Here is a 23,339-nt window from a genome sequence, read left to right as displayed (position 1 = left end):
CAAAAAGATGTTATTTGAGGACCTACTGTTCACTGTAAACAGAGGAGATCCCTGTTACAGGGCAGGGAGAGGTGCACCCCAGACCCCCCCAAAACCCGCATGTTCTAAATGGGTTCTCGTGGCTGCTCTGTAACAATCCCCTTTCTCTGGAGGCAGAAAGGTACTCCCTTAGGCAATGAGAATAGAGGTAAGATCTGAAAGGGAAGTAGGAAAGGAGATAATAGTGGGAATATTTCAGCCAGGGTGAACCTCCAGCCATAAGGCCCTGAGGCAGGTAAAAAACTTACTGATTCAAGGAATTAAAGGTGTGTAGGGTGGCTGGTTCCACACCTGGCTGGTAGGCCTGAGAGGACAATGGGAATTTGCTTCTTTCTGCTGAAAATAAAGGCAGGTCAATAAAAATGTTGTTTGTGTTAGGAAGTATGTGACATGAGTAGATTTGCATTATTTAAAATGATCCCTGCTGCGTCAGACCTCTCCTGCCACCCGCTGCTCCCCTCAGCAGTGTACTTCTGTCCTTCTGCCTGCTCTGCTCCCCGCTCTGGCTCTGGTGAATTCTCTCACCCTCCCGCGCTTCTGACTGTACCCAGTGCTTGTATAAATAAATAAAAATAAATAAATAAATCTTTAAAAAAAAATGATCCCTGCTGAGGGGCAATTGGATTGGAAGGAGGCAAGTTGATTTGTTCCTTCTCTTCCTGCATTTGAAGAACAATTTATTGTGTGCATATCATTGCTGTCCAACAGCAATTAACATAAAGTACATCATTTTGAATCTTCTAGCTGTCACAGTAAAGAATGTACATTAAAACTAATGTAGAGATTAGTTTTAGCTAATATCAGAGATTAGTTTTGATATATTTTATTTTGCTTAGTATATCTAAAATATTATCATTTCAACATGTAGTAATTAAAAAAAATACTTGTATTTCACATTCTTTCTTTTCTTACCAGCCCTTTGAAATCTGTGGTATATTTCACGCATCTCAACTTGAGCAAAAATTTTTCATCAGAAATATCTTTTATGTATTTAGATTTCATAAAATTTACAGTGAAAACAGGTTTAAATACTCAAGTTGTTTTAAACATATTTAAATGTTTTCCAATAGCTAAACCAATTACCACTTTTAAGTTAAAATTAAATGAAATTTAAGATCTAGTTCCTCACACAGTAGTCACATTTCCACCACTCAACAACCAGATGTGATCAGTGCTACCATATTGGATAGAGCAGAAGAAAATTTTCACCATAGCACAAGTGTAATTTGTCAGTGAGAAACTGATTCATTAACATCGCTCTGGAAGACACAACTCTTCAAAAGTGGTGGGCACATTCATCGAGGACAGTCTCACTATTGCCTTTTATTAAGTCTACACCCATTCCTCAGGCTTTTTGTTTTTGTTTCCCAAGTAGAATTTTCCAACTGGGAAGAAAATGAGCTAACATGCTGAGATAAATATCCAGGCTGCTTGGCTGTTACATTTTTCTCTATAAATGAATAAAGATGAATTTTGAACCTTGTGGTTCAAAATCTGTGCAAATTAACAGTTCCTCTCATATCATCCTGCCAGCACCTTTATCTGTGAAGAGCAAACATTGATTTTGGGGGTTGCATAATAATTACAAAATTAAACAAACCCCCAGGCCAAGGAGTTTCCTGCTGCTCCTCTTCCTTAGGAGTCCCTAGTCACAGGGGGAGTTCCCACCAGAAGAAAAGGGCCTGGGGAACAGATGTGTATTTGGGGTGTCTGGCTCAGCAGGCCCAGGCACCAGGCCCTCAGCTCCTAGACTTCAGGTGCCATTCCTCTTTATAGTCCCTCCCATAACTTCACTTCTCCATTCCCCATTTGGCTCAAAGCTGAGCAGGGGGATTTCTCTTTCTTTATCTAAGAACATTTATAAATCTCTATGCAAACTCATTTTGCCCTTCCTCTCTACTCTGGGCAATGAATAACATTCACACCAGTCTTTTGCTAGGGCTTCCTCCCACCTCAATCCCCTCTGAACTTTAATACAACCCATATGAAAAAGCCCAGTTCTCTTCACTTTTCCAACAGAAATGTGAGCTCCTTGGAGTACTTCTTGGAAGTCTTCTTGAAGCTTTTTTAAAAAAATTCTTTAAAATTCTCTACATGGTTTCCATTCATTCTATTTAGTGGCATAGGAGTTTGTTGGTGTGTGTGTGTGTGCGTGTGTGTGTGTATGTGTGTAATAATGGCTAACATTAAGCATTTAATACACACCAAGTCCTTTACATAGATTCTCTCATTCAATCCTCATAAACTACCTATGAAGTAGATCTTAATAGTTTATCATTTTACAGATTAGTAAATCAAGACTTTTTCTAGATGACACAGCTAGTAAGAGGCAGGCAGTAGCTTAACTCAACAATATCAGACCTAATGTAGAGTTGAACCCTGTGTCACGTTGCTTTCCTGCAATATTTTGCTATTGTGTCCTGCTAATTTAAATCTCCTGTGCGTTTATGCTTGGTCAAAGAGAGAAAGGTTAACCCTGCCAAATACTTTCTGTGTAGCTTCCTTTTAGTAATAGAGAAGAGTCCTCAAGGAAGTAACCCACGACGCAGACTTGACCAATATATATAGGCAGACATCAAGTCCAAGTTGGAGGCAGCAATCTGCAGCAAGGGCCTGCCTCCTGCTCCTCTTGGGCTCATAATCTCAGCTTCAAACCTGGCGTGCCTATCAATTCTCGCACCTGCTAAACTCTCTACGGCCCCACCCCTTGCCTTTCTGCAGGATAAGGGCTCAGCCCAAGCAGAAGAGGGGGGGAGAGGGGGAAGGGCAGTGTTTGCTGGTGGAATCTAGGTCCCCCCATTACAGACAGGGTGAGACTGGTATTTATATTTTTAATGATTTCTTTATACAAACACTGTGTGAGCTGGTATTTATTTTTTTAATGATTTATTTATACAAGCACTGAGGTACAGGCCAGAGGCGCCGGAGGGTGACAGATTCCACCAGAGACAGAGCGGGGAACAGAACAGGCAGAAGGACCGAAACACACTGCTGAGGGGAGCAGCGGGCGCAACAGGAGAGGTCAGCCCCGCCATGTGGGATCTCCCGGGCCGGGCGGGAATCGAACCGGCGCCACGGAAGCTGCGGACAGTTTCAACCCGCTGCGCCACCGGGGAGACCCGAAACTGGTGTTTAGAAGGGCGAACTATGTCCAGGGACAAGAACATGAGCCGGTCCCAGTTCAGTCAATAGGTTCAGCTCACTAACAATAGTAAACTGCTTCATCCCCAAAGCGAAGAACCCCCAAATCAGCCCCTTAAAGGAAACCCGGAACTTCAGGTCTCGGGCCCTCACAGAAGACCCGAGAGAGCCACAGAACGAAACAGCGGACGCGGGCGGGAGGCTTTCGGTCCTTCCGCGGGTCGATAGACGCGGCCACCGAGGTTCCAGGCCCCGCCTCTCAGACACCACAGCCAATCCGGGAGCCGCGCTCCGGCGGCTGGTGTCGCCCCGCCCCCCGGCCGGCCGCGCCCCGCCGGCAGTGACGTGCCCCGCCCCACAGCCGCGGGATTCAAATTCCCGGAAGCGGCGTCCCTGCCGGAGGTTGAGCCTCGGCCGTGGCGGTCGCCGCGCTTCGCCTCAGGTGCTGTCTGGTTGCGGAGAGGCGACGCCCGAGGGTGGCCGGACCTTGAGGGAGGCGCGGTCGGTGGGCAGATCGCGGCCACCGGGACACGATCTCCGCTCGCCGGGTTACATGCCCCCTTTTCCGGCGCCCTCTGCGTGCCTGGCACCGAGCCGGGCGCCTGGCGACGGCCGTCTCGACCCCTCCTTGCAGCTCTGCGGTGGGTATTATCTCGCCCTTCCTGTGATTTGGCCAAGGCCTTTCGTTCGTGCAGCTTTTTGCCGGTTCGTGTTTTCATGTTAATTCTACAAACGTCTTCGATTTTGAAAAACAAGTGCCTCATTTTTACCCATTTCCTTTGCCTGTCTGTCTGCCCTTGGAGCGGTTCTTTGGGGTCTTTGTAAGGTTCGCCTTCTCTGGAAGACGATGCGGCCTGTAAAAGGTACCTTGTGCAGTTTGCTGCAAGGAAATGTTTCTTTGGTCACCTCTTGTCCCGCATGTCTTTGATCACTTCTGCCAGTCAACAGATATTTTCTGAGCACCCGTTGTCTGGCTCTGTGGGTGGCAGAGTAATTCCAGATCAGCCCCTGGAACAATTGTTGAGCAAATGAACAAGGCTGGGAATCTCTCTGAGTACCAGATTGTGGCCTGTGGCCTGGTCACTTACTGGCATTTGCAGAGGGAAAGCTTCCTGGAAAAGATGCAACCGGGCAAGGCAGAGTTTGAGCAGTGGCTTGACTGGAATTGAATATACAGGGGGTGACAGTGGGTAGGACTAAATGGTGAGGGGCTGGGAGATCCTAGCTGGGTTCTAGGCCAGAAGTTAGAAACAAGAGAGTCTGTCATTGCAAAGGTTCTGTCCAAGGTCAGGAAGCAAATGTCCAGAGGGTCTTTCCATTTCTACTGATCTATAAGGTTCCACCATTCTGTACTTGAGTGACTTGCTTGAAAAGTAGTCAACATGGTATCAGCAGAAGCACACTGGGAAGAACTTCCTGTGGCAGCCGTTTCTTAAGACACTCCACCTTCACATTTACCTCAAATGATTTTCCGGTTATCTTACTGTTTCATCTCAGAGTGGGTGAAAACATCCGGGCTAATCTTTTGGTATCTGCTCTGTTTAGCTCAATCTACACAGTTCTGGTAATGTCAGGGTCTCTGATTTCATACTGGATGACACTAAAAGTCAATTCCACAGAGAGGCCTTCCTCCACTGCCTTTTCTAAGTAGGTTTCCCCTTTTTTTCACTGCTGTCATCTATCACTATATTCTTCATTTCCTGTATGCTATTTATTTTACAGTCTAAGAATCTGTTTCCTTGTTGTTTGTCTCCTTGACTGGATGAAAAGTTCCGCAATGTAAGACACTTTTCTATTGAAGTTGACATCTTTTTAAAGAGCAAGTGCTCTCCATGTATCTAACACCCAGATTTAAAAATATAAATTATTACCAGCAACCTCCACATACATACCCCACTGGTTTGGCTATAACATTTCTATTTGGAGAGGAAGTTTCTTCTATTTTGTAGATGGGTTATTAGACCTTTTTAAGCCTGAGATTTGATCTTTTAAATTCAGGTTTATAAAATATAATTATGTTTTTATTCTATAGATAATTTCAGAGATGTCTTGCAGAAGTCCCAAAGAGTTAATCAAAGCCAAATGGGGATCAAAGCCCAGTAACTCCAAATCAGAAACTGCATTAGAAAAATTTAGGGGAGAAATTGCAGCCTTAAAAACATCAGCGGATGAAATCACAATCGGAAAAGGAAAGCTGACTGATAAAGAAAGACACAGACTTTTGGAGGTAAATGGGCATTATAAATCCTTTAAATTGTAGTAAGCTTTGTTGTCAGAGATGAGAAAATAGTTTCCTAGTAATTATCTAGTTTTTCTGTTAGTTCACTAAATGTAAAAAAAAAAAAATCAAACCTAAATATTTCAAAGTATTTATGGACTTGAGACTTTAATGTGAATATTTTTATAACCCACATTCTATATTTTGCCAGCTTTCCAAGTAATCTTTGTTTTCAGGTGTTTTTGTTGTTGTTGTTGTTTTTAGGTAAAATCATTGCCATATATTGGCATTTCATTTTCTGTTAAACTATATTTCAGATTGCCTAATTTATAGTCTGTTATGGCATGATCATTAAAGCAGTTATGGATTTATTAGAACTGGAAGGATTTAAAATTTTAATCATTAACTTTTAATTTCTTTTTGCAAAGTATCTATTTTGCTTGTATTTAGAAAATAAATGGCCTGTATTAAATAGAATCATTGGATTGCTTTACATTTTATTTTATAGGGACATCATAAAACTAAATTATTTTTTAACAATATAAATTGAGGTAATTCTTATTAAGCATTGAGAAATGATCCATCACTAATTCTTAGACATCAATATTATTTTGCAATCTGGTGAAGGAATCAAATAATTTCCCTGGGAGATCTCTTCCCAGTTTATTCTACTTTAGACAAACATTGTTCAGCTGAATCAGTTCAATCTGTTGAAATTAAACTTCCTGTGACTTCTGCTTATTTGTTCAAATTGTGTCCATTAAAAGTTAGCTAAAATCCTCTTATTTTCACACAATTCTTCAACTCAATTATCTCCATTGTATATTTGAATGTTTTTTGCACCCCCCCCATGCAAGTTTTTCATTTTATATCAGAATGCAAAAAGTAATTCTGTAAACTTTTTCTGTCAGCTCTCTCCTGATGCTTTCTTATGCCAGCAGCAGTTCCACAAGCATGCCTTCTTTCTCTTTCCAGTCCTTCAAAAGGATAAATACATTGAAGGTATTTACCTTCTAGGTTTGATACCAAATCATTTTTAATAGGAAACAAGTAAATGAATACACCTTTATCCAGCTATAAACTTCTGTAATTTTTAAGTTCTGTGCTTCAAGTTCTTCAGTGAACATATATCTCTTGTGTGACTCACCTTAGCCTTTAAGATTATTAGAGATGGAGTGATGGAGAGATGATTACTCAAGTGAGATTACTCACAGATACTCAAGTGAGAACCAACTTTTCTTTAGTTTTCTCTCACTATTCTTTTTTTTTTAAGATTTATTTATTTATGCATACAAGAACTGGGGTACAGGCCAGAGGTGCGGAGGGTGAGAGGATTCACCAGAGACAGAGTGGGGAGCAGAACAGGCAGATCTACTGAAATATATTGCTGAGGGGAGCAGCAAGAGAGACAGGAGAGGTCTGCTTTGTCATGTGGGTATCTCCCTGGCCGGGGATCGAACTCGTGCTGCAGTGGCTGCAGATAGCCTCATAGGTTGCATCTTAAACCCTTGCGCCACCAGGGAGGCCCTCTCTCACTATTCTTGACAGAAGTGGTTTCTCTTTTGTATGTTTGTGTCCCATTTATTTATTTATTTATTTATTTATTTATTTATTTATTTATTTAAATAATAAATTTTATTTTTATATTCCCCCATACAATTGCAAACGCCCCATTCTGACCCCAATCCTTCCCCTCCCGCCCCCCACCCCCCAAACCCATTTATTTATTTATATCTTAACTAGAGTACTTAGTATCTGGCATTTATATACAGGTTTACCTCTCTATGAGCTCTCAGAGTATAAGACGTTGGCTTGATGTTCTTTTTAACTGTGGTATTTAGTCAAATGCTGACTCAATATATAACAAACACTTCACAAATGCTTATTGTAGCATATTGTTTACTTTCGTATTTGCCCTGGCTTTGTTCTAAGATTCTTCTTAGTTTATATCTAGAAAATTCGAGTCCTCGAAGCTGAGAGGGAAAAGAAAGATCATCACCTCACAGAGAAGGATAAAGAAATACAGCGACTTAGAGACCAGATGAAGGTCAAATGTAGTACAACTGCATTGCTTGAACAGCTGGAAGAGAAAACAAAGGAAGGTGAAAGAAGGGAACAATTGTTGAAATCCTTGTCTGAAGAGTCAGATGTATTGAAAAATCAGTTGTTTGCCTCAACTACAAGAATTGCTGAACTTGAAAACAATGCTAGTACACTTCTTGTAAAACAGGTACTAATAATTTCTTTAAATCCAGATTTTTTTCCTTTCTTATGATTCATAATTCTTACGAAGAATGAGTTTTTAAAGCATTCTTGTCAAATGATGAAATGGTATAGTTTACCAACAAGTCGCTTTTTTTTTTTTTTTAAATAATCCAATACCCTTTCCATAAACAAAAATAGTTAATAGGACTTCCTCACTTCCCACACTGTTGTTTTGCCTAGGGAATATTCAGAATACAGAGTCCACTGTATGTCTACAATAGCCAAGAAGATTTTATTTAGTTCTTACTTCAATAGTTTGTATCATGAAACACAATAAGCTTCATTTTGAGGTTATTTTTCACTTCAGACGTATAATATCAAATTAATATCCAGTATGCTTTTTCTAATGACATGTGCTTCCCTCTCCCTTTGTTTTAGAGTCTATTGTAGCAGAAAGCAAGGATTTGTGGGAGGCAGTTCTGCCACTTACCACTTGTGCGTGACTCTCAGCAAATTCCCTAACCTTTCTAACCTTATTAGAATTCACCAGAGCCGTCTCTTAAACCTCAGTTTCCACATCAGTAAAATTAAAAATATATATAGGCAATTATTTATATGTATATGTATGTGTGTGTGCAATTATTTATATGTGTATATATATATACACACACACACACATACACTAGGCTATATATTATATATAGTGCTTGGCATATAAAAATCCTCAATAAATAGTTTCTTATTGATTAGACCTTTAATTCTTTTGAAAATTTGGACATCTGAATTTAATCTAGTATAATTTAGAGTATTTTAACTATTAATACCACCTATAATAAAGAATCTATAGCTTTTAGATGTAATACCTCAGTGCTATTAAGGGTCTGTCTTAATCTCCCCTTTAGAGTAAACCGTGATCCGAGCTGTACATTTAAGTGTTCTGCCACATAAATGACAAAGATGTCTCTACAGACAAGTTCAAAGCAGTTAAGTTTTTCTAGAGGATTCCACAGAGAGAAGCTCATAAAACAGTACAGTCAGATCCAAAGAAGCTGACTAAAACTTTTCCTGAAAACACAAGAATCAATTAGTTTCCCTAGTTTTGAAAATAGAAAGGCAAATCTTGGTAGAAATCATTTTTAAGAATGTATTTTATACGAGTATTTCTTTTTCTCACGTCAGAGGTTGTGGTGAAGGAGGCCTTGTCCACAGTCAGTCAGATATCTAGGTCCCTTCTAGCTGCTCTCTGGAGTCCTCCACCAGATCCGTAAAGCTGGGAGCTAGAGAGAGCGTGTGGAGAACTGGGGGAGGTTTTATGGACCAGGCCTGGTATTAGCCCACATTCCATTAGACAGAATTTAATCATGACCCCACTAGCCACAGAGAAGGCTGGGAAATGTAGACATACAGTGTACCCAGAGAAACAAGGGAAGGGGTTTGGTGAACTAGTTCTGAAAACTTGCACCTAGAGGACTAAACTGTACCTATATCACCTTTGAAGAAAAATAGATTTTGAATTTCCTTGCCAGCATTCATACATCTCTTCCCTTACAACTGTTAAAAGACTAAAATACAGCTATTTATGAGATCTTTTGAATAGGCCAGGTTCTTTTTTTTGCCTTTTTTTTTTTTAAAAAAAGATTGATTGATTGATTGATTGATTGATTGATTTATTTATTTATTTATACACGCACTGGGTACAGTCAGAAGCGCGGGAGGGTAAGAGAATTCACCAGAGCCAGAGCGGGTAGCAGAGCAGGCAGAAGGACCGAAGTACACTGCTGAGGGGAGCAGCAGGCGGCAGGAGAGGTCTGCGCGCCATGTGGGACCCTCCTCCGGTGGCCGGGGAGCAGCCAGGGATCAAACCAGCGCTGCAGAGTCTGTGGGCAGCTTCGCAACCCAGCGTTCAACCACTGCGCCACTGGGGAGGCCCTGAATAGGGCAGATTCTTTAATCACTGACTTAACCCTCTTTTTTTTTCCCTCTCTGAAAAAATGAAGGGAAAAAAAAGAAATTATGTTTTGAGTTTCATATAATCTATATGAACTAATACTGATTAATACTGTTACAAATAGAATTGTAGAAAACAACTTTCACCTTTTGTTTTATGATTTAGTAGTTTTGTAGATTTCATTTAAATAGCCCAGTTATTTTGTGAAAACTTCTGGGCTGTTCACATGCACTGAGGGCTATTCTGGTGACACTGCCATCCAGAGGGCCTCAGAAGTCAAGGTAGATAATGAAATTTCAGGGTTTCCAAATCTGCTTAGGAAGCTTTCAAGAGATCTTAACTCTCTTCTGGTGCTTCTCTGCTACATGGAAGGACGGTTCTTTGGCATGTACTAAATCTGAATTTGGGGATCCCCCTGTAAGTGTATCCTGCTTATTATGGAACTAAATATAATGAGAAAACTTATATTGTTAAATTTGAGATGTTAACTAATATTGGTTTATTTATAGACTATGGCTACAAGCTGCTTCAACTCATCAATGAGTAATATTAATGAAATGGAACTGAAGCTGAAAGATGTAAGTTTATTTTCCCTTTATTGTTATAGCTAGAGAGAACTAATTCATTTATTCTTGAATTTCATGGACATTGACAGCATTGATGCTATGATTTGAAAAAATATGTTAAGAAGGAGAACTGAATGATTAGAGATCATCTTTCTAGGTTTCTGCCTTTTAAGTCACATTCCAGGCATTAAAAGGGCCAATTCTTTTAAATATGATCTCTGTAGGTTAGAGGGTTCTAGAAACTACTCATCACCACCAAATACTTCAACATCTTTTCTGCACCCAACCTAATTGTCCCAACTATTTTATTACTATAATGTAATTTATAGTTTCTTTTTTTTTTTTATGCAAGATGTACTCTTTAGCATGAAATTTTTCCTTTGGTACCCAAGATTTACTTTCATAGTTTAATAAGGAAATGTATTCTTTGTATAACATTCATTACTTCTTTGCTCTAGAATTTGATATGAGGTTATTTTAGAGATATGCAAAACTATATTGTTTCAAATTTATGTCCTAAGTGAACTAATGGGCTTCATTAGGAATTGAATAAATTGAGGGCATAGGATTATTATTTAGTTTATTTTTCTAAGTTTTGATATCAAATATATGAAGTATAAAATTCTTAATTTAATTATTAATCCATAGGCAGGTATTTTGATACCAGAAATATTACTGGCAGGTCTGTCTGGTCTAAGCATTCTTAAGATTCCTGTTTTATTTTATCTAGCAAGAGTACCCTGAGGACTATTTGATTTTCAAGAGAAGAATTTAAATCTGTTGAGTGTCTAAATATGGGGTGCTCCTGTTGAGTGTCTAAATAGGGGGTACTTTGATAAGGTGCTTACCCTTATCAAAATGATTTACCTAGAGGTAACTAAAATAAAGAAGATATCAAAATCAGTTCTGTGATAGACTGACCTCTTATCACTCTATTTATAGCAGTACTTCCCCATTACATGTGCATCTCTACAAATAATTTACCTTACACACCTGTTTCCCCTTTATTTATCATTCCAGCCATGTTGGAGTAACACAACACCTTTTCTCTTTCTGCTCCCTTTACCTGACACTGTTTCCCCAGGTGTTTACTGAATTGTCGCATTCTTGGGTTTGGGGGTATGGGGTTGGCATAGAACAGAGGACAGAGCTATAGGTTTTCCTAGCCACCTTGTATACAATTATAGCTCCCAAAATAATTCCTATTCCCTTTTCCTATATTTAAATTTCCATCTTGTCCCATATTACTGTAAAACTTAAAATCTACTTATCTTGTTTATTGTCTGGCTCTTCCATTGGAATATGTTTTATGAGTGAAGGATTTTTGCATATTTCATTCACTGCTAATTCCCAGTGTCTAGAATATTTGAAAGAATGAATGGAATCTTGTGAAATTTCTTAAATTTAAGTACTGTTTCTTCTAGTAAGGTGCCTGAAAATAAATATTGTTGCTTAAACGTTCATGTAATTTTTAGACTTCTTAGTGTTAACTGCCTCAAATATTAGCTAAAGTTTTTTTTTTAGGTAGTGACTTTTATAATATTAACATTGAAATGTTATGACTTTATGTCCAATCTTTTTGTTCTTTTTTATCTTCCCAATTTATTTAAGGATCACATTGTTCTTCTGTGTTCTGTTTATCTTGTAAGACTTTTAGACAAGTGGAGTAAAATTTAACCCAACTCACCTTCAAATGGTGGGCTAGGCTGAGCAAAGCCTCTCATACTCAAATGTACATACGAACCTAGGGGATCTTCATATGATGAAGATTCCTATACTGTTGATTTAGGGTAGGGCCTGAGATTCTGCATTCCCAACAAGCCCCTTCCATCTGCTGCTGCTGCTGCTATTGCTAGTGATCTATGGACTATCCTTTGACAACCACTGATGTTTGAGGAGTAAGAGGTCATTTAGCTCTGGTTGTCCCTTTGGAATCTCAACAGATCTTTTAGGCCAGGAGAATTGTCAGAGAACTTAGAAAACAGGGAAAGAAGCCTCTCACTCCTCTTAATCCCTATGCTCACATTATTTGACTTTTGAAAAATCAGCATTTCTAGTCCCACATCCTTCCTTCAAGCTCCTACAAAATCCCCTGTATACATTTGCCTACCTATTTTAAGAAGTGGTATTTGTTATGCTAAAATAAGCCCTAAAAACCTTTGTTTATCTTCCTTGAGGCCTAGCTCTATCATTCCTTAGCTACCATTTAGGTTCACCTCACATTTTGAAATAATTACATGTAGTTAATACTATAAACAATGTCCAGTGTCAGTGTCTTTCAAACTAGATAGCTAAAAGGCAGTTTTAATAAGTATTTCATAATTTAAAAAATCTGTTTTTTAAACATGAGATTTAGGGAAGATTATAATAATAAACAATGATTTTAAAATTTTTATTTGAAAAAAATTTAAATTTAAGAAAATCTACAAAGATGAAAATACTATATAGACTACCCATATACCCATTACCAAAATTCAACCTTTGTTATTTTCTTTCTCTTTCTCTTTCAATTCCCAGTCCATACACATACAATATTTTTTTGGAACTATTTAGAATGAGTTACTTCCGTCCATAGCCTATATACTTTAAAGTGTATTCCTAAGAAGGAGGCTATCTCTTGCATGACTCCAGTGCAGCAATTTTAATAAATTCAATATGAACACTGTACTTCTATGTAATCTACCATTCATATTTCAGTTTTATCAATTGATTCTCTTGTTTTATTCCTCTAGTTTATGCTAACATTTTAATCCATGTTGAAAGTTTTGCCCAAGGAACATTTCATATATCCCCATCAAGCCAGGAAGAAGCATTGTAGCATCACTTTATAGGGCTCCACTTTTGCCCACTCTGGTCCTGTTTTTATTGATAACTTAGATAGAAATGTTCAGTGCTTGACTAAAAAATGTATAGATGACATAAAACTGAAAGAGATAACTGATGCCATGATGGATGCAAAAATAATATCAATATTCATTAATAGCAATCAAATAAAAGAGCAGGTGCACAGAATTCAGTGAGAAGAGAGAGGTAGGGAGTAGAAATGTTTACTATTTGACTGAAGTAACATTGCCATCACGTGGCGTTTTAGGGTATTGCACCTCAAACCTTAAACCAACAAGTACGTGTTTTCAGACTTAAGTGTACCGTAAGTAATTAGTAAATTAAATAATTTTTAGGCCTTTCTCCCTCTAGCACTAGCAAATGAATCATCTTTGCTACCTTTCAACTTGAATTTGCTCCCCGTTTTCGGTAACAGAACTGCCACCTTCCCTGGAAACACTGGGGGCAAGAGGTGAGGCAGAGGGGTGGTGTGTAGTTGCTGGGGATTCTGGGCTGTTTCCTTTGGCTTTGCTTTCAATAGAATTTCCAAGCATCAAGTGATTAAGAACAGTGAGTCACAGAGCTTGTGTCATAGATCTACACACTTTTGTCTATATATTGCACCTTGTTTTATCCACTAAAGTTAATGTAGCTTTTTATGTGCTGATGTCTTGCCACAAATCAGGTGGTAGGAGCCACAGAAAATGTAGGTGTAATTTTATAAGATTTTCAAACTTACGCTTTGTGGCCTAGTAGGGCTATCAGAACATACATAAGTTCCTGAGAGAAAGACAGAACAAAATGAAAAACTATTAGCAGTAACAGTAAAATGAATCATTTACCATGTCTAACTGATTATTTTAATGTTATCATCCAAAAAATTTCTTGCACATGTATTATAAGCAACAGCTGGAATCCTTCAAGGAACTTACTATCTGTTTGAGAGACACAGCAAACACATAAAGAGCTGAAGATGGTTGGTAAAATAATTTTTAATTATTAATAGTGTGTGTGTACCTCTACACAAACCAGGTGAGTGATCCTGGTTTGGGATTTTTAATTGAGTTCTAAAAGATGTAAAGGGTGAAAATTGAATAAGAGAAGGAGCAGCTACTTAAGTTTGATTTTCCAGGACATTGAGATAGGTTTAGGAGTGCAAATAATTTATGTGGGAGCAACATCTGTGAAAGGAAAAGGAAAGAAGCCAGATTGGTCAGGGGCACTGTCAGACAGGATACAAACCTGAGCAGAATCCTATGTTGGGCAGAAATAGCTCTTTCTTGAAGGGTATCTGAGCAGTGCTAGTCTCTACCTTGGCCAGTAAAGGCATCTAGAGGGTGACGTGGAAATATGTTGTGTATAGGAGACAGCAGTCAAATGAACTTAACCCCATGTAACCATATCTTTGCCATGTTGTTAGATATCCTGAAGGTATGTGACATTAGAATATCTTTCTGTGTCATAAACCATACACTAGTTGTCTAAAATTATTCTATAATTCATTTGTCCATTTTAAGATTTTGTTGGTGTTTTTTTCATATTTGTACAATAAAATTTGTATTATTATTATCATATTTTTGTATTTTATTTTGCTATTGATTTTTTTTTTTAAATTTTCATATTGAGGCTCTGGAGAAAAATCAGCAGTGGCTTGTGTATGATCAGCAGCGAGAGGTCTATGTAAAAGGACTTTTAGCAAGGATCTCTGAATTGGAACAGAAATCGGAAACAGTTGCTCATTCACTCCCACAGCAGACCAAAAAGACAGAATCAGAAGGTACTGGTATAAAAATGTTCCTTTGGGGTAGGCCTGCCTGACATTTCCAAAAGGAGAGATTCATCAAATTTAGATTTTTATAGATGTGTTAGAAAGTAAAATAAGCAAGTCTTTTAGCCCTTAAATAAGAAATACCATTTTAGGAAGTCTGTTTTATTTCCTCACTGATTTCTGATAAAAGAGGGCATGAGGCTCAGGATAGGGGGATCTTTGGTAGCTTTGAAGCTACCAAATTTACATTAAATTTTCTCCACTGTGCACCTCACCCCCTCCCATCTCCTTCAAAGTCCTTCGCCAACATTTCCCCCAGAGCTGGCCTTGTCACCTGTTACCTTTTTTACTCTTTGTCCCTTTAGAATTTATTTATATCCATCCCAGGAGGAAGAATACATTTTATAAAAGATGCTTCAGTCACTTAAATCTCAACGTAGAACTGCAATAGTTTTGAACAATACTGTCTTTTTGTCAAGTGCTTTGCAGTTTCTCTAACATTATTTCAGTTGAATTTCACGAGAACGCTGAGAGGCCGGTCAAGAAAGGTCATTTCCACTTTATGCAAGAGGAACTAGGTTCTTGTGTTGAGCTACAGGTGTGAGCTACAGGTTCTCGTGTTGAGTTACAGGTGTTGAGCTCGGGAAAGGAGAGAAACCCCCATGCAAAGTGGTTCCTAAAAGACTGGCAGCCTCAACAGGACTAAAGCCTTGAGTTCTACAGGAGTGAGTCAGGCTCATGAACTTGGAGTTCACTTTGAAATATTTACAACAAAGCTGATGCTAAAAAGAAAATACAGAAGGGAATGTCTCTAGAGATAATCAAAGCTGACAAAATTGTTAACTGTATTGTCTTTATAAGTTTGCTACACTGAAAGTAAGATTTTAGTTCATGTTGAATCTAATTTTTTGTCTATATTAGTTGAGAGGGGCCCTGTTCCACCTTTCCCTTCCTATCCTGATCTCAATTTCCTCCTCCTGTCGGGGTAGCTGCTTTTAACATTTCTAATCTTTCTTTTTTTTTTAGATTTATTTATTTATGCATATAAGAGCTGGGGCATAGGCTGAGATGCGGGGGGTGAGAGGATTCAGCAGAGTGAGAGTGGGGAGCAGAGCAGGCAGATTGACTGAAGTACACTGCTGAAGGGAGCAGTGGGCGAGACAGGAGAGGTCTGCTGCGCCATGTGGGTAGCTCCCTGGCTGGCCAGGGATCGAACTCGTGCTGCAGAGGCTGTGGATTGCTTCATAGTGTGGTGCTTAACCCCTTGAGCCACAAGGGAGGCCCTAACATTTCTATTCTTGATTCTGGTAATTAACTCCATCTCTATAAATAGTGAGCTTACATCCTTACTTGTCGATTTGTCTTTTTTAAACAGTAGTGAGTTTCCTTCCCCACAGAATAGTTATAGTTCTATTTTTAGTCCTCCATGTATTAGTTTTGTAACTTCAAATAATGAAGTATGAAACCATACTTCTGTTTCTTGTTCTGCAAATATCAGCCCTAGCTCTTGACTCTTCATTTTGAAAGGTGAGAAAATAAGGTCATCTCATTTATAGAAACGTGTTCATGTTTTTCTTTTCAGGAATATTGCCTATTTTATAAAGTGAGTTGTGCCCTGATGTGTTTGTCACAGGTTTTCTTCAAGAGGAAAAGCAAAAATATTACAGCCATGTTTTGGCAAAGACAAAGAAAGATCTTGAGGTTGAAAGACAAACCAACACTCAGTTGAATTCTGAACTTAGTGAGTTTCGAAGAAAATATGAAGAAAGCCAAAAAGAAGTTCAGGATTTAAATCAGCTATTATGTTTACAAAGAAAGGCACATGTCCAACACCTGGAAGATGATAGGCATAAAACAGAAAAAATACAAAGGCTCAAAGAAGAGAATGATATTGCTAGGGAAAAACTTGAAGAAGAGAAGAAGCGATCTGAAGAGCTGTTATCTCAGGTAAGCCTAACCGGGAAGGCTTTCCATGACTTATAGTTCAACTTTTTCTGTACTTACTAAGTGTCAGGGACTGCTTTACCAGATAGTGAACCAGCAAGGAACAAAAAAAGTTTTTGCACCGCTCATGGGTGTTCATATTTAGAAATGGAAAGAGACCATAAGCAAGTACCTAAATATAGAAGATAAAGCAGGGTTATATGACAAAGGGATATTGGGGGTCTTCCTGAGAAGATGGTGTTTGTACAAGGGCATGATGACAAGAAGAAAACCAGCAAGATAAATGACTGGGAAATCCCGCCAGGCAGAGGGAATGGCGTATCAAAGGTTCTGAGCAAGAAAGGAAGTGGGTACATGTGAGAAGCTAAAGGCAGGTATGGAATAACAGGGTGTCTAAGCTCATTCCTAGGCTGGCACCTTGATGTGAAGATACTACACTTAGGTTCACGTGGCACCTTCTATATTCTCATTATACTCACAGCTTTCTTTATGCCAGGCAACCTCAGTAATGCTGAAGTTACAGAGTTAGGATTATAGATTTGGAATACTACTTGCACAGAAACTCATTCATTTAAATTTTGCTTGGCAGCATGGAAGTATGAAAAACCATTTGGAGTCCACACTTGGTCCCCAGTCCTGGAGTGACTCACCTAAGGTTATTCATGTGTCAAACTGATAATAATAACCTCTTCTTTTATAAATCTCTGGTGATGATTCACTGAGATACTATAAAAGTGCTTTGAAAACTAAACGGCTAAGAAAATGTTATTACTGCTATTAGAATAGTAATTTAAAAATCCTCCAGAAGTTAAAATGGGAAAAAGTAGTCTATAACATTTACCTTCTTTGTCTTTACACCCTCATTTCTGCCTCTAGGTGTGAGTGGTGGTATTTACTAGAATTAAGCAGAAATGATTGAGAATTTTGCTTCAACTCTGACATCAAGGAGACAAGGCAGTGCTGGCTTTGTTATCCTACTGGGCAGTATTAGTAGGTGTTAGCATCTCCGGGAAGTAGCTGTGCCCACTGCAGAGCTCAGTGCTGTTTATCAACCTCAGTCTGTGCCTCAGTGAATCCTCAGCCTCAGTGGTGCTATCAGCGCTTGCATCGGTAGCCATCACACAGCCAACCAGCTGGGAGACTGTCCCCCCAGCAGGGGCTACTAGCAGGTTTTGTCCCAATTAGAGATGTGAGACTTGTGAAGTGAACTGTTATGCATCCCAGGCAAATGATAAAAGGCCTGATGTTGCTAAAAGGTTCCATGTGACAACAGTGGCTCTGTTTACACCCACAGGTGCAGTCTCTTTACACTGCTCTGTTAAAGCAGCAAGAGGAACAAACAAGGGTAGCTCTGTTGGAACAGCAGGTACTCATTGGGGTTACTTACTTCTAAATTTACTTCAACTTGTTAGAAAATAGTATTTTTCCTCAAGTGTACACTATGCTATGAAGAACCATTTGAAAATTGTAGAAAATATGTTTTTTAAACTCTAACAGAAAATGCTTAAAGAGATCGTGCTAGCCATATATCCCTGTGATTGTTTTTATGCCAAACCAGATTCTCTGGGGTAAGATAGCAGTTTTCTTGACAGGTAGATATTCATCTTGTCAGATTTTGTTCTTCCTCAAAGACTCTTATAGTTCATATTCTGGCCTAACAGGATTTCTCTAATCACTTCAAGCAGAACTCAAAGAGACCATTTAATCTCAAAATCATAGTTTAGAGGTTTTTAAAACATTCCAAACTAGGGAACAACCACCTCTTTCCCTTCTCCCACTTCACCATAAGAGGAGGATGGGGAGAAAAGTCCTAACTTGTTAAATTATTTCCACTCAGTTATACGTTCAGGCATTGACTTTGCTCCTTGGAACCAAATCTTCAGCCATAATCATCTCCATTTCTCAACATTTTTCTGTGCTCAGATGAATTCTTGCTACAATGGTACAACAGTGTTTCTTATGCTAATAAAAAAACTCAGGCATCCAGTCAAGAGACTTAGGCTGTATATACTAGCTGTAATTGTCTTGTCCTGGGCATTTTTTTCCAGATGCAAGCATGTGCTTTAGACTTTGAAAATGAAAAACTTGACCGTCAAAATATGCAGCATCAATTGCATGTAATTATTAAGGAGCTCCGAAAAACAAGGAATCAAATAACACAGTTGGAACCATCGGTGAGTCTGGAATGAATAAATTAAAACTTATTTTCTTCTTTCTCTTTCTGCCACCTTTCCATTTACATATCAAACCAGTTCCCAAACTAAGAGGATACAGCTTAAAGAACATCTATTTCTGTACTTTTCTTTGTGTTCCTACTGTCCATCATTTTCATAGTGTGCTGTAAAATACTTGCTTTTAAGCCTTACTGACTATTCTAAGTTCCTCAGGAAAAAAATCATGAAAAAGGAAAGTCTCAAAGGTATTATACAATATCTTAGTCATTTCTGTGTATAATCTGTTTACTCTGCTAAAATTCTTTTCTATTATTAATTCCATGCAATTCAGCTTGCTGAAGTTGGCTGTCTTTTTACCAAACTAGCAAATTTAGTAAGCCTTGCACACAGGCCTGCTTTACATTTGATTCTAGGCATTTTAATAAAACCTGTTCATATATACACCCAACCCTAGTAATTCGTGGGCAACTTGGTTAATTTATAACCAACTCCGATGTTACCACTCTAACATGATGACCAGAGGTTCAAAAGAAAGCCTGTCTGCAGAACTGAGCAGGGACCACATTATCCAGTAGGCCTGATCAGCAAACTGTGTTTGACATTTATTTTTCAGAAGCAACTTCGAGAGTTTGCTTTCACAGAACCATTAGTCACTTTCCAGAGAGAGAATGAGAACAGAGTGAAAATCGCCTCACCAAAAAGTCCTGCTGCTGCACTGAACGAAAGTCTGGTGGAGTGTCCCAAGTGCAATATCCAGTATCCAGCCACCGAACATCGAGACTTACTTGTCCACGTTGAATACTGTTCAAAGTAGTTTTTTGTCAAAAGAGTCAATACTGTATCTTATTTTAGCTTTACGGTCATTTTGAATTACTTATTTCATCTTTTTCATAAGAAACTGCCTGTCAACCTTGACTGGCATAGGAGTGATCATTGTATTTTTTTTGAATGCTTAGATGACTAACATTTTGCACTGTTAAAAGTACTTGATGGAAAAAAGATAGTTCAGGTTATTGCTTATAGGTTAAATCTATTGACAGGCAAACAAATGCCTTATGTTTTTTTGTTTTAAAAGCTCAAAGATAGTTAAGCAAAGATCTTTATTGTATTTTAATTTTTCATTCAAGCTGTCTACAATTCCAATTTAGATGTCCATTGTTAGGTGGTGATACTGACTTCATTTTTTTGCTCATTGTTATAGAAAAGTTAGGAATTTTCTTGGTCTTTATGCTGCTTATTGTTGAAACTGTAAGCCTAGCTATGTTCTAAGCGCAAAGCAGATTCTGCTTTAAGGAATATTCCTTAAGTGGCAACATACGACATTTTATGTCATATTAACTGACTATAACTTTAACTTGAATTTCACTAGCACATGTTGGTCAGCTAAAATTGTTAGAGTTTTAAAAAAAAATCTAATGTAGCCCTCTTGTTTGATTTTCAAATATTTATTTATTTTTGTAACCCATAAAAACTGGGCAATGTAATAAGCAGATTATCTCAATATATATTTTTATACGTGCTTCTGTAAACCAAAACATTTTTTTATTTCTTCAGGTTTTCTAAAACGTTTAACACTGGGCCACTCTTTGCAATATAAAAGAGAAAATAAAGTTATTTAATGTCTTACTATGTCAAGCGTATAGATATATAGATAGGTATTGTAAGAGTTCTTCCTTGAGAGCAAAGCCAGAGGGTTACAGATAACAGTGTCAGATGATAAGGTAGTTAAGGATACATTGGAACTAAAATCTACACAAAGAAGGCAGATTTAGATGCTTTCAGACATCTTTCTTGAATAGATAACAATTCTTGATCAATAAATATTATTCTGAGTTATTGTTACAGAAGCAAAAAAAAAAAATAAACATGTCAAATTATATAGTTTGTTTTTGTCCATAGAAAGTGTACAGATCTGTTTAGGAAAATAAAATTTTACCCTTACTGTTAATCCAGGTATTCAGTGTCTTCAGCCACAGTTGGCAAAAGATAAAGAAATGCTATTCACCAGATGGTTTTTGTTCTATTCCACAATATTATGATAAAGACCATAGTATTAAATCAGAAATATATGCAATAAAGAAGTTGTTTTCCTTATAACTTTTAAGCAAACCATGCATTATTGTAGATATGGAAATGTAGATATGGTCATTCAGTGAGTAATAATTAGGACCCAAATCCAGACTATTGGTCCCTGACTGTATGAACCAAGGGATATGGCCTCAAGAGAGCCTTGACTTACTGATGAAACAGAGGCCCAGATAGGGGAGTGGCTTATCCAGAATTACTAAGCAGGTTTGCAGGAAAGTGAGGCAGTTCCAAGCCCCAAAGGCAGTGGTTTTTAGAGTCCCTGCCGCTTAGCTTATATGCTATGATTCCAGCAAAATTACTTTTCCAGCCCCAGTGGTGTGTTGGTGTGTTCTCTATTTTTACTTATCCTCTGTTCTTTGCTGCTTTTGAGTCTAATATTTTCACTTTAGGGAGTTGAGGGGGAAATACTAGCAAACATCCAAAGATCAGTCAGGTGGTGGCACCCAAAAAGGGTGGAAAGGTCGAAACCAAGAAAGGGGTTTGCCTAGAATCTAGAGAGACTGAGCCCTGGGACGCATCCTATGGTCCAGAAGTAGGGAGTTTTCAGAGAGAATCAAATTAATGTATCTCTTAACCCAACCAGAGAAAGAAGGAATGGTGTGCACTTAGGAGAATAATTTAGCATCAGGTAATAACCTTCACCTTCTTGCCTGCGAGACTCACTATATTGATTCAACTCTGGGAACAGTTCATCTTCCACTAAAATGTTTTAACTGGTGTTACAGGTGAGTAAGCACTGACTTCAGTTAATTCAGCCTCTGGATCTGTAGTAGGCGAGGTGCTGTGCAAGGCATTAGAGGTGTAGAGATGTGTACAGGTGGGTCCTTTAGCAGAGCCAAGGCACAGTGGACCTCAATGAGGAACAGTGATAGCACAGCGAAGTGCATCCCATTGGGGAACCAAGATGTCCCTACCATGGCCAAGGGAAGACAGGCTTTCTGAAAGACGTGGTGACTGAGTAGGTTTAAGAAAACAAATAATACTCAATTTTTAATAGCGTTTGTTCCTGAAACACTTACATTGAAAGTGAATCATTAAGCAGAGCCTAAAGAGAAACAGCCTGTATTCTATTGATCACTTTCTGATGACAGAATCGGTGTAGAGGAAGGGTAGTGTCATTGATTCAGATTCTGATACAGGGAATGGTGTTCCTTTATGTCCTGTTAATCTAATGATGCTGAGACACATAAATGCAAAGATACAGAAAGAAAACTGTTTTGAATGCTAATATATCAGTGGAGATAACAAAATCAAAGTTTTTAACAGAGAAGAAAAAGCCTTAGAGAAAAATTCAGCTTTGCTGCTTGATTCAGAGTTGCAGGCTGCACCTCTGCCAATCTTGTATAGCTTATGAAGGTGTGCAATTTTGCTTGATTTATTTTTACAAGGTAGAGAGTAAGTGAAAGGGAGGGGAACCTGATATTGAGGATTAAGAGAAAACTTCCAGAAAATATGATTTTCACTATAAATTTAATGGTCTCACATTTGCATATATGCTACAAACCCCTCCTCCTAAAGGAGTGAATTATGGGAAAGGGTTCTGTTTATTGGACACCAAAATGGAAGTATCTCAAAATTTAAACTTTATTTTGTTTTACCTTTGGAAATTTCCAGGAAGCATGTTACTGTGGAAGAAGCCCTGAAAGAGGAACCAGCAACCCTAGGGGTTACTGAATCTTTTTGATGCAGCAGGTCACTCTTCCAGCACCTCAGCTTTCTGGACTCTAATGCCTGCCTCTGCTGTCATCCTACAATGTCATGATAATCAACATTTATTTTAGGAGCTCCCCGGTAGTGTTTTTAGTATGCCAAGTGATATGCTAAAATACTTCATATGTGTCTATCTTTACCTCACAGTATTGGTGTTCCTATCACTGTCCTGTTATTCAGATGAGGAAGTCACAGGTTAGAGAGCTTAAATTACTTGTCCAAGGTCACACAGCAAAGAGAATGGCAGAGCCAGTATTTGAACTGCTGTGTACTTGCCTCTAGAGACTGAGTTCCTACCTCCTCTTCTATCACTATAAAGTCAGAAAATGCACATGAAAGCACATTGCAGAAGGGCAAACGCTGTCCAGGATTATTTGTCTTTTTCAGCAATGATTATAGTGTGGATGGGAATGCAGAGATGAAAGTGACATTCCCCATCCCCAACTATCCCCATTTTATTCTTCCATCGTAACCACAATCTTCATCTCCACTTGCACCTACAGTAAGTCTTCATCTAACTGTTGGTAGTTTCTAGGAAACTCTTCAGACTTAAACTAAAAGCCTGTGTCACAAAAACAGATCCTCCAATAATGTCATTTTGTTTAGTGTTGGCCAGGATTGTTTTTTCCTTGTCAACAGTATAATGAAACAACACTGAAAGAATAATATCTTTAAAGGACCTGCTGTTGTATCAGCATAAAAGCATTCAGATGTA

At 38.5% G+C, this 23,339-nt stretch overlaps 1 protein-coding gene across 1 annotated transcript; it reads left to right on the top strand.

Moving 5' to 3' along the window:
* Positions 1-5,224: 5,224 nt before the first annotated feature.
* On the top strand, positions 5,225-19,640 carry CEP55 (centrosomal protein 55; the record flags this gene model as incomplete). Its single annotated transcript, XM_084245111.1, has 8 exons — positions 5,225-5,407; positions 7,353-7,628; positions 10,061-10,129; positions 14,567-14,717; positions 16,342-16,655; positions 17,947-18,018; positions 18,701-18,826; positions 19,440-19,640. The coding sequence occupies 8 exons, from the start codon at positions 5,225-5,227 to the stop codon at positions 19,638-19,640; spliced, it is 1,392 nt and encodes a 463-aa protein (XP_084101237.1).
* Between the last annotated feature and the right edge of the window lie 3,699 nt (positions 19,641-23,339).

The sequence above is a fragment of the Talpa europaea genome (assembly GCF_964194135.1).
Source record: "Talpa europaea genome assembly, chromosome: 10".
Taxonomy (NCBI): Eukaryota; Metazoa; Chordata; class Mammalia; order Eulipotyphla; family Talpidae; genus Talpa; species Talpa europaea.
Note: the sequence above shows the minus strand (reverse complement) of the source record. Positions and strands in the feature narration are given on the sequence as shown.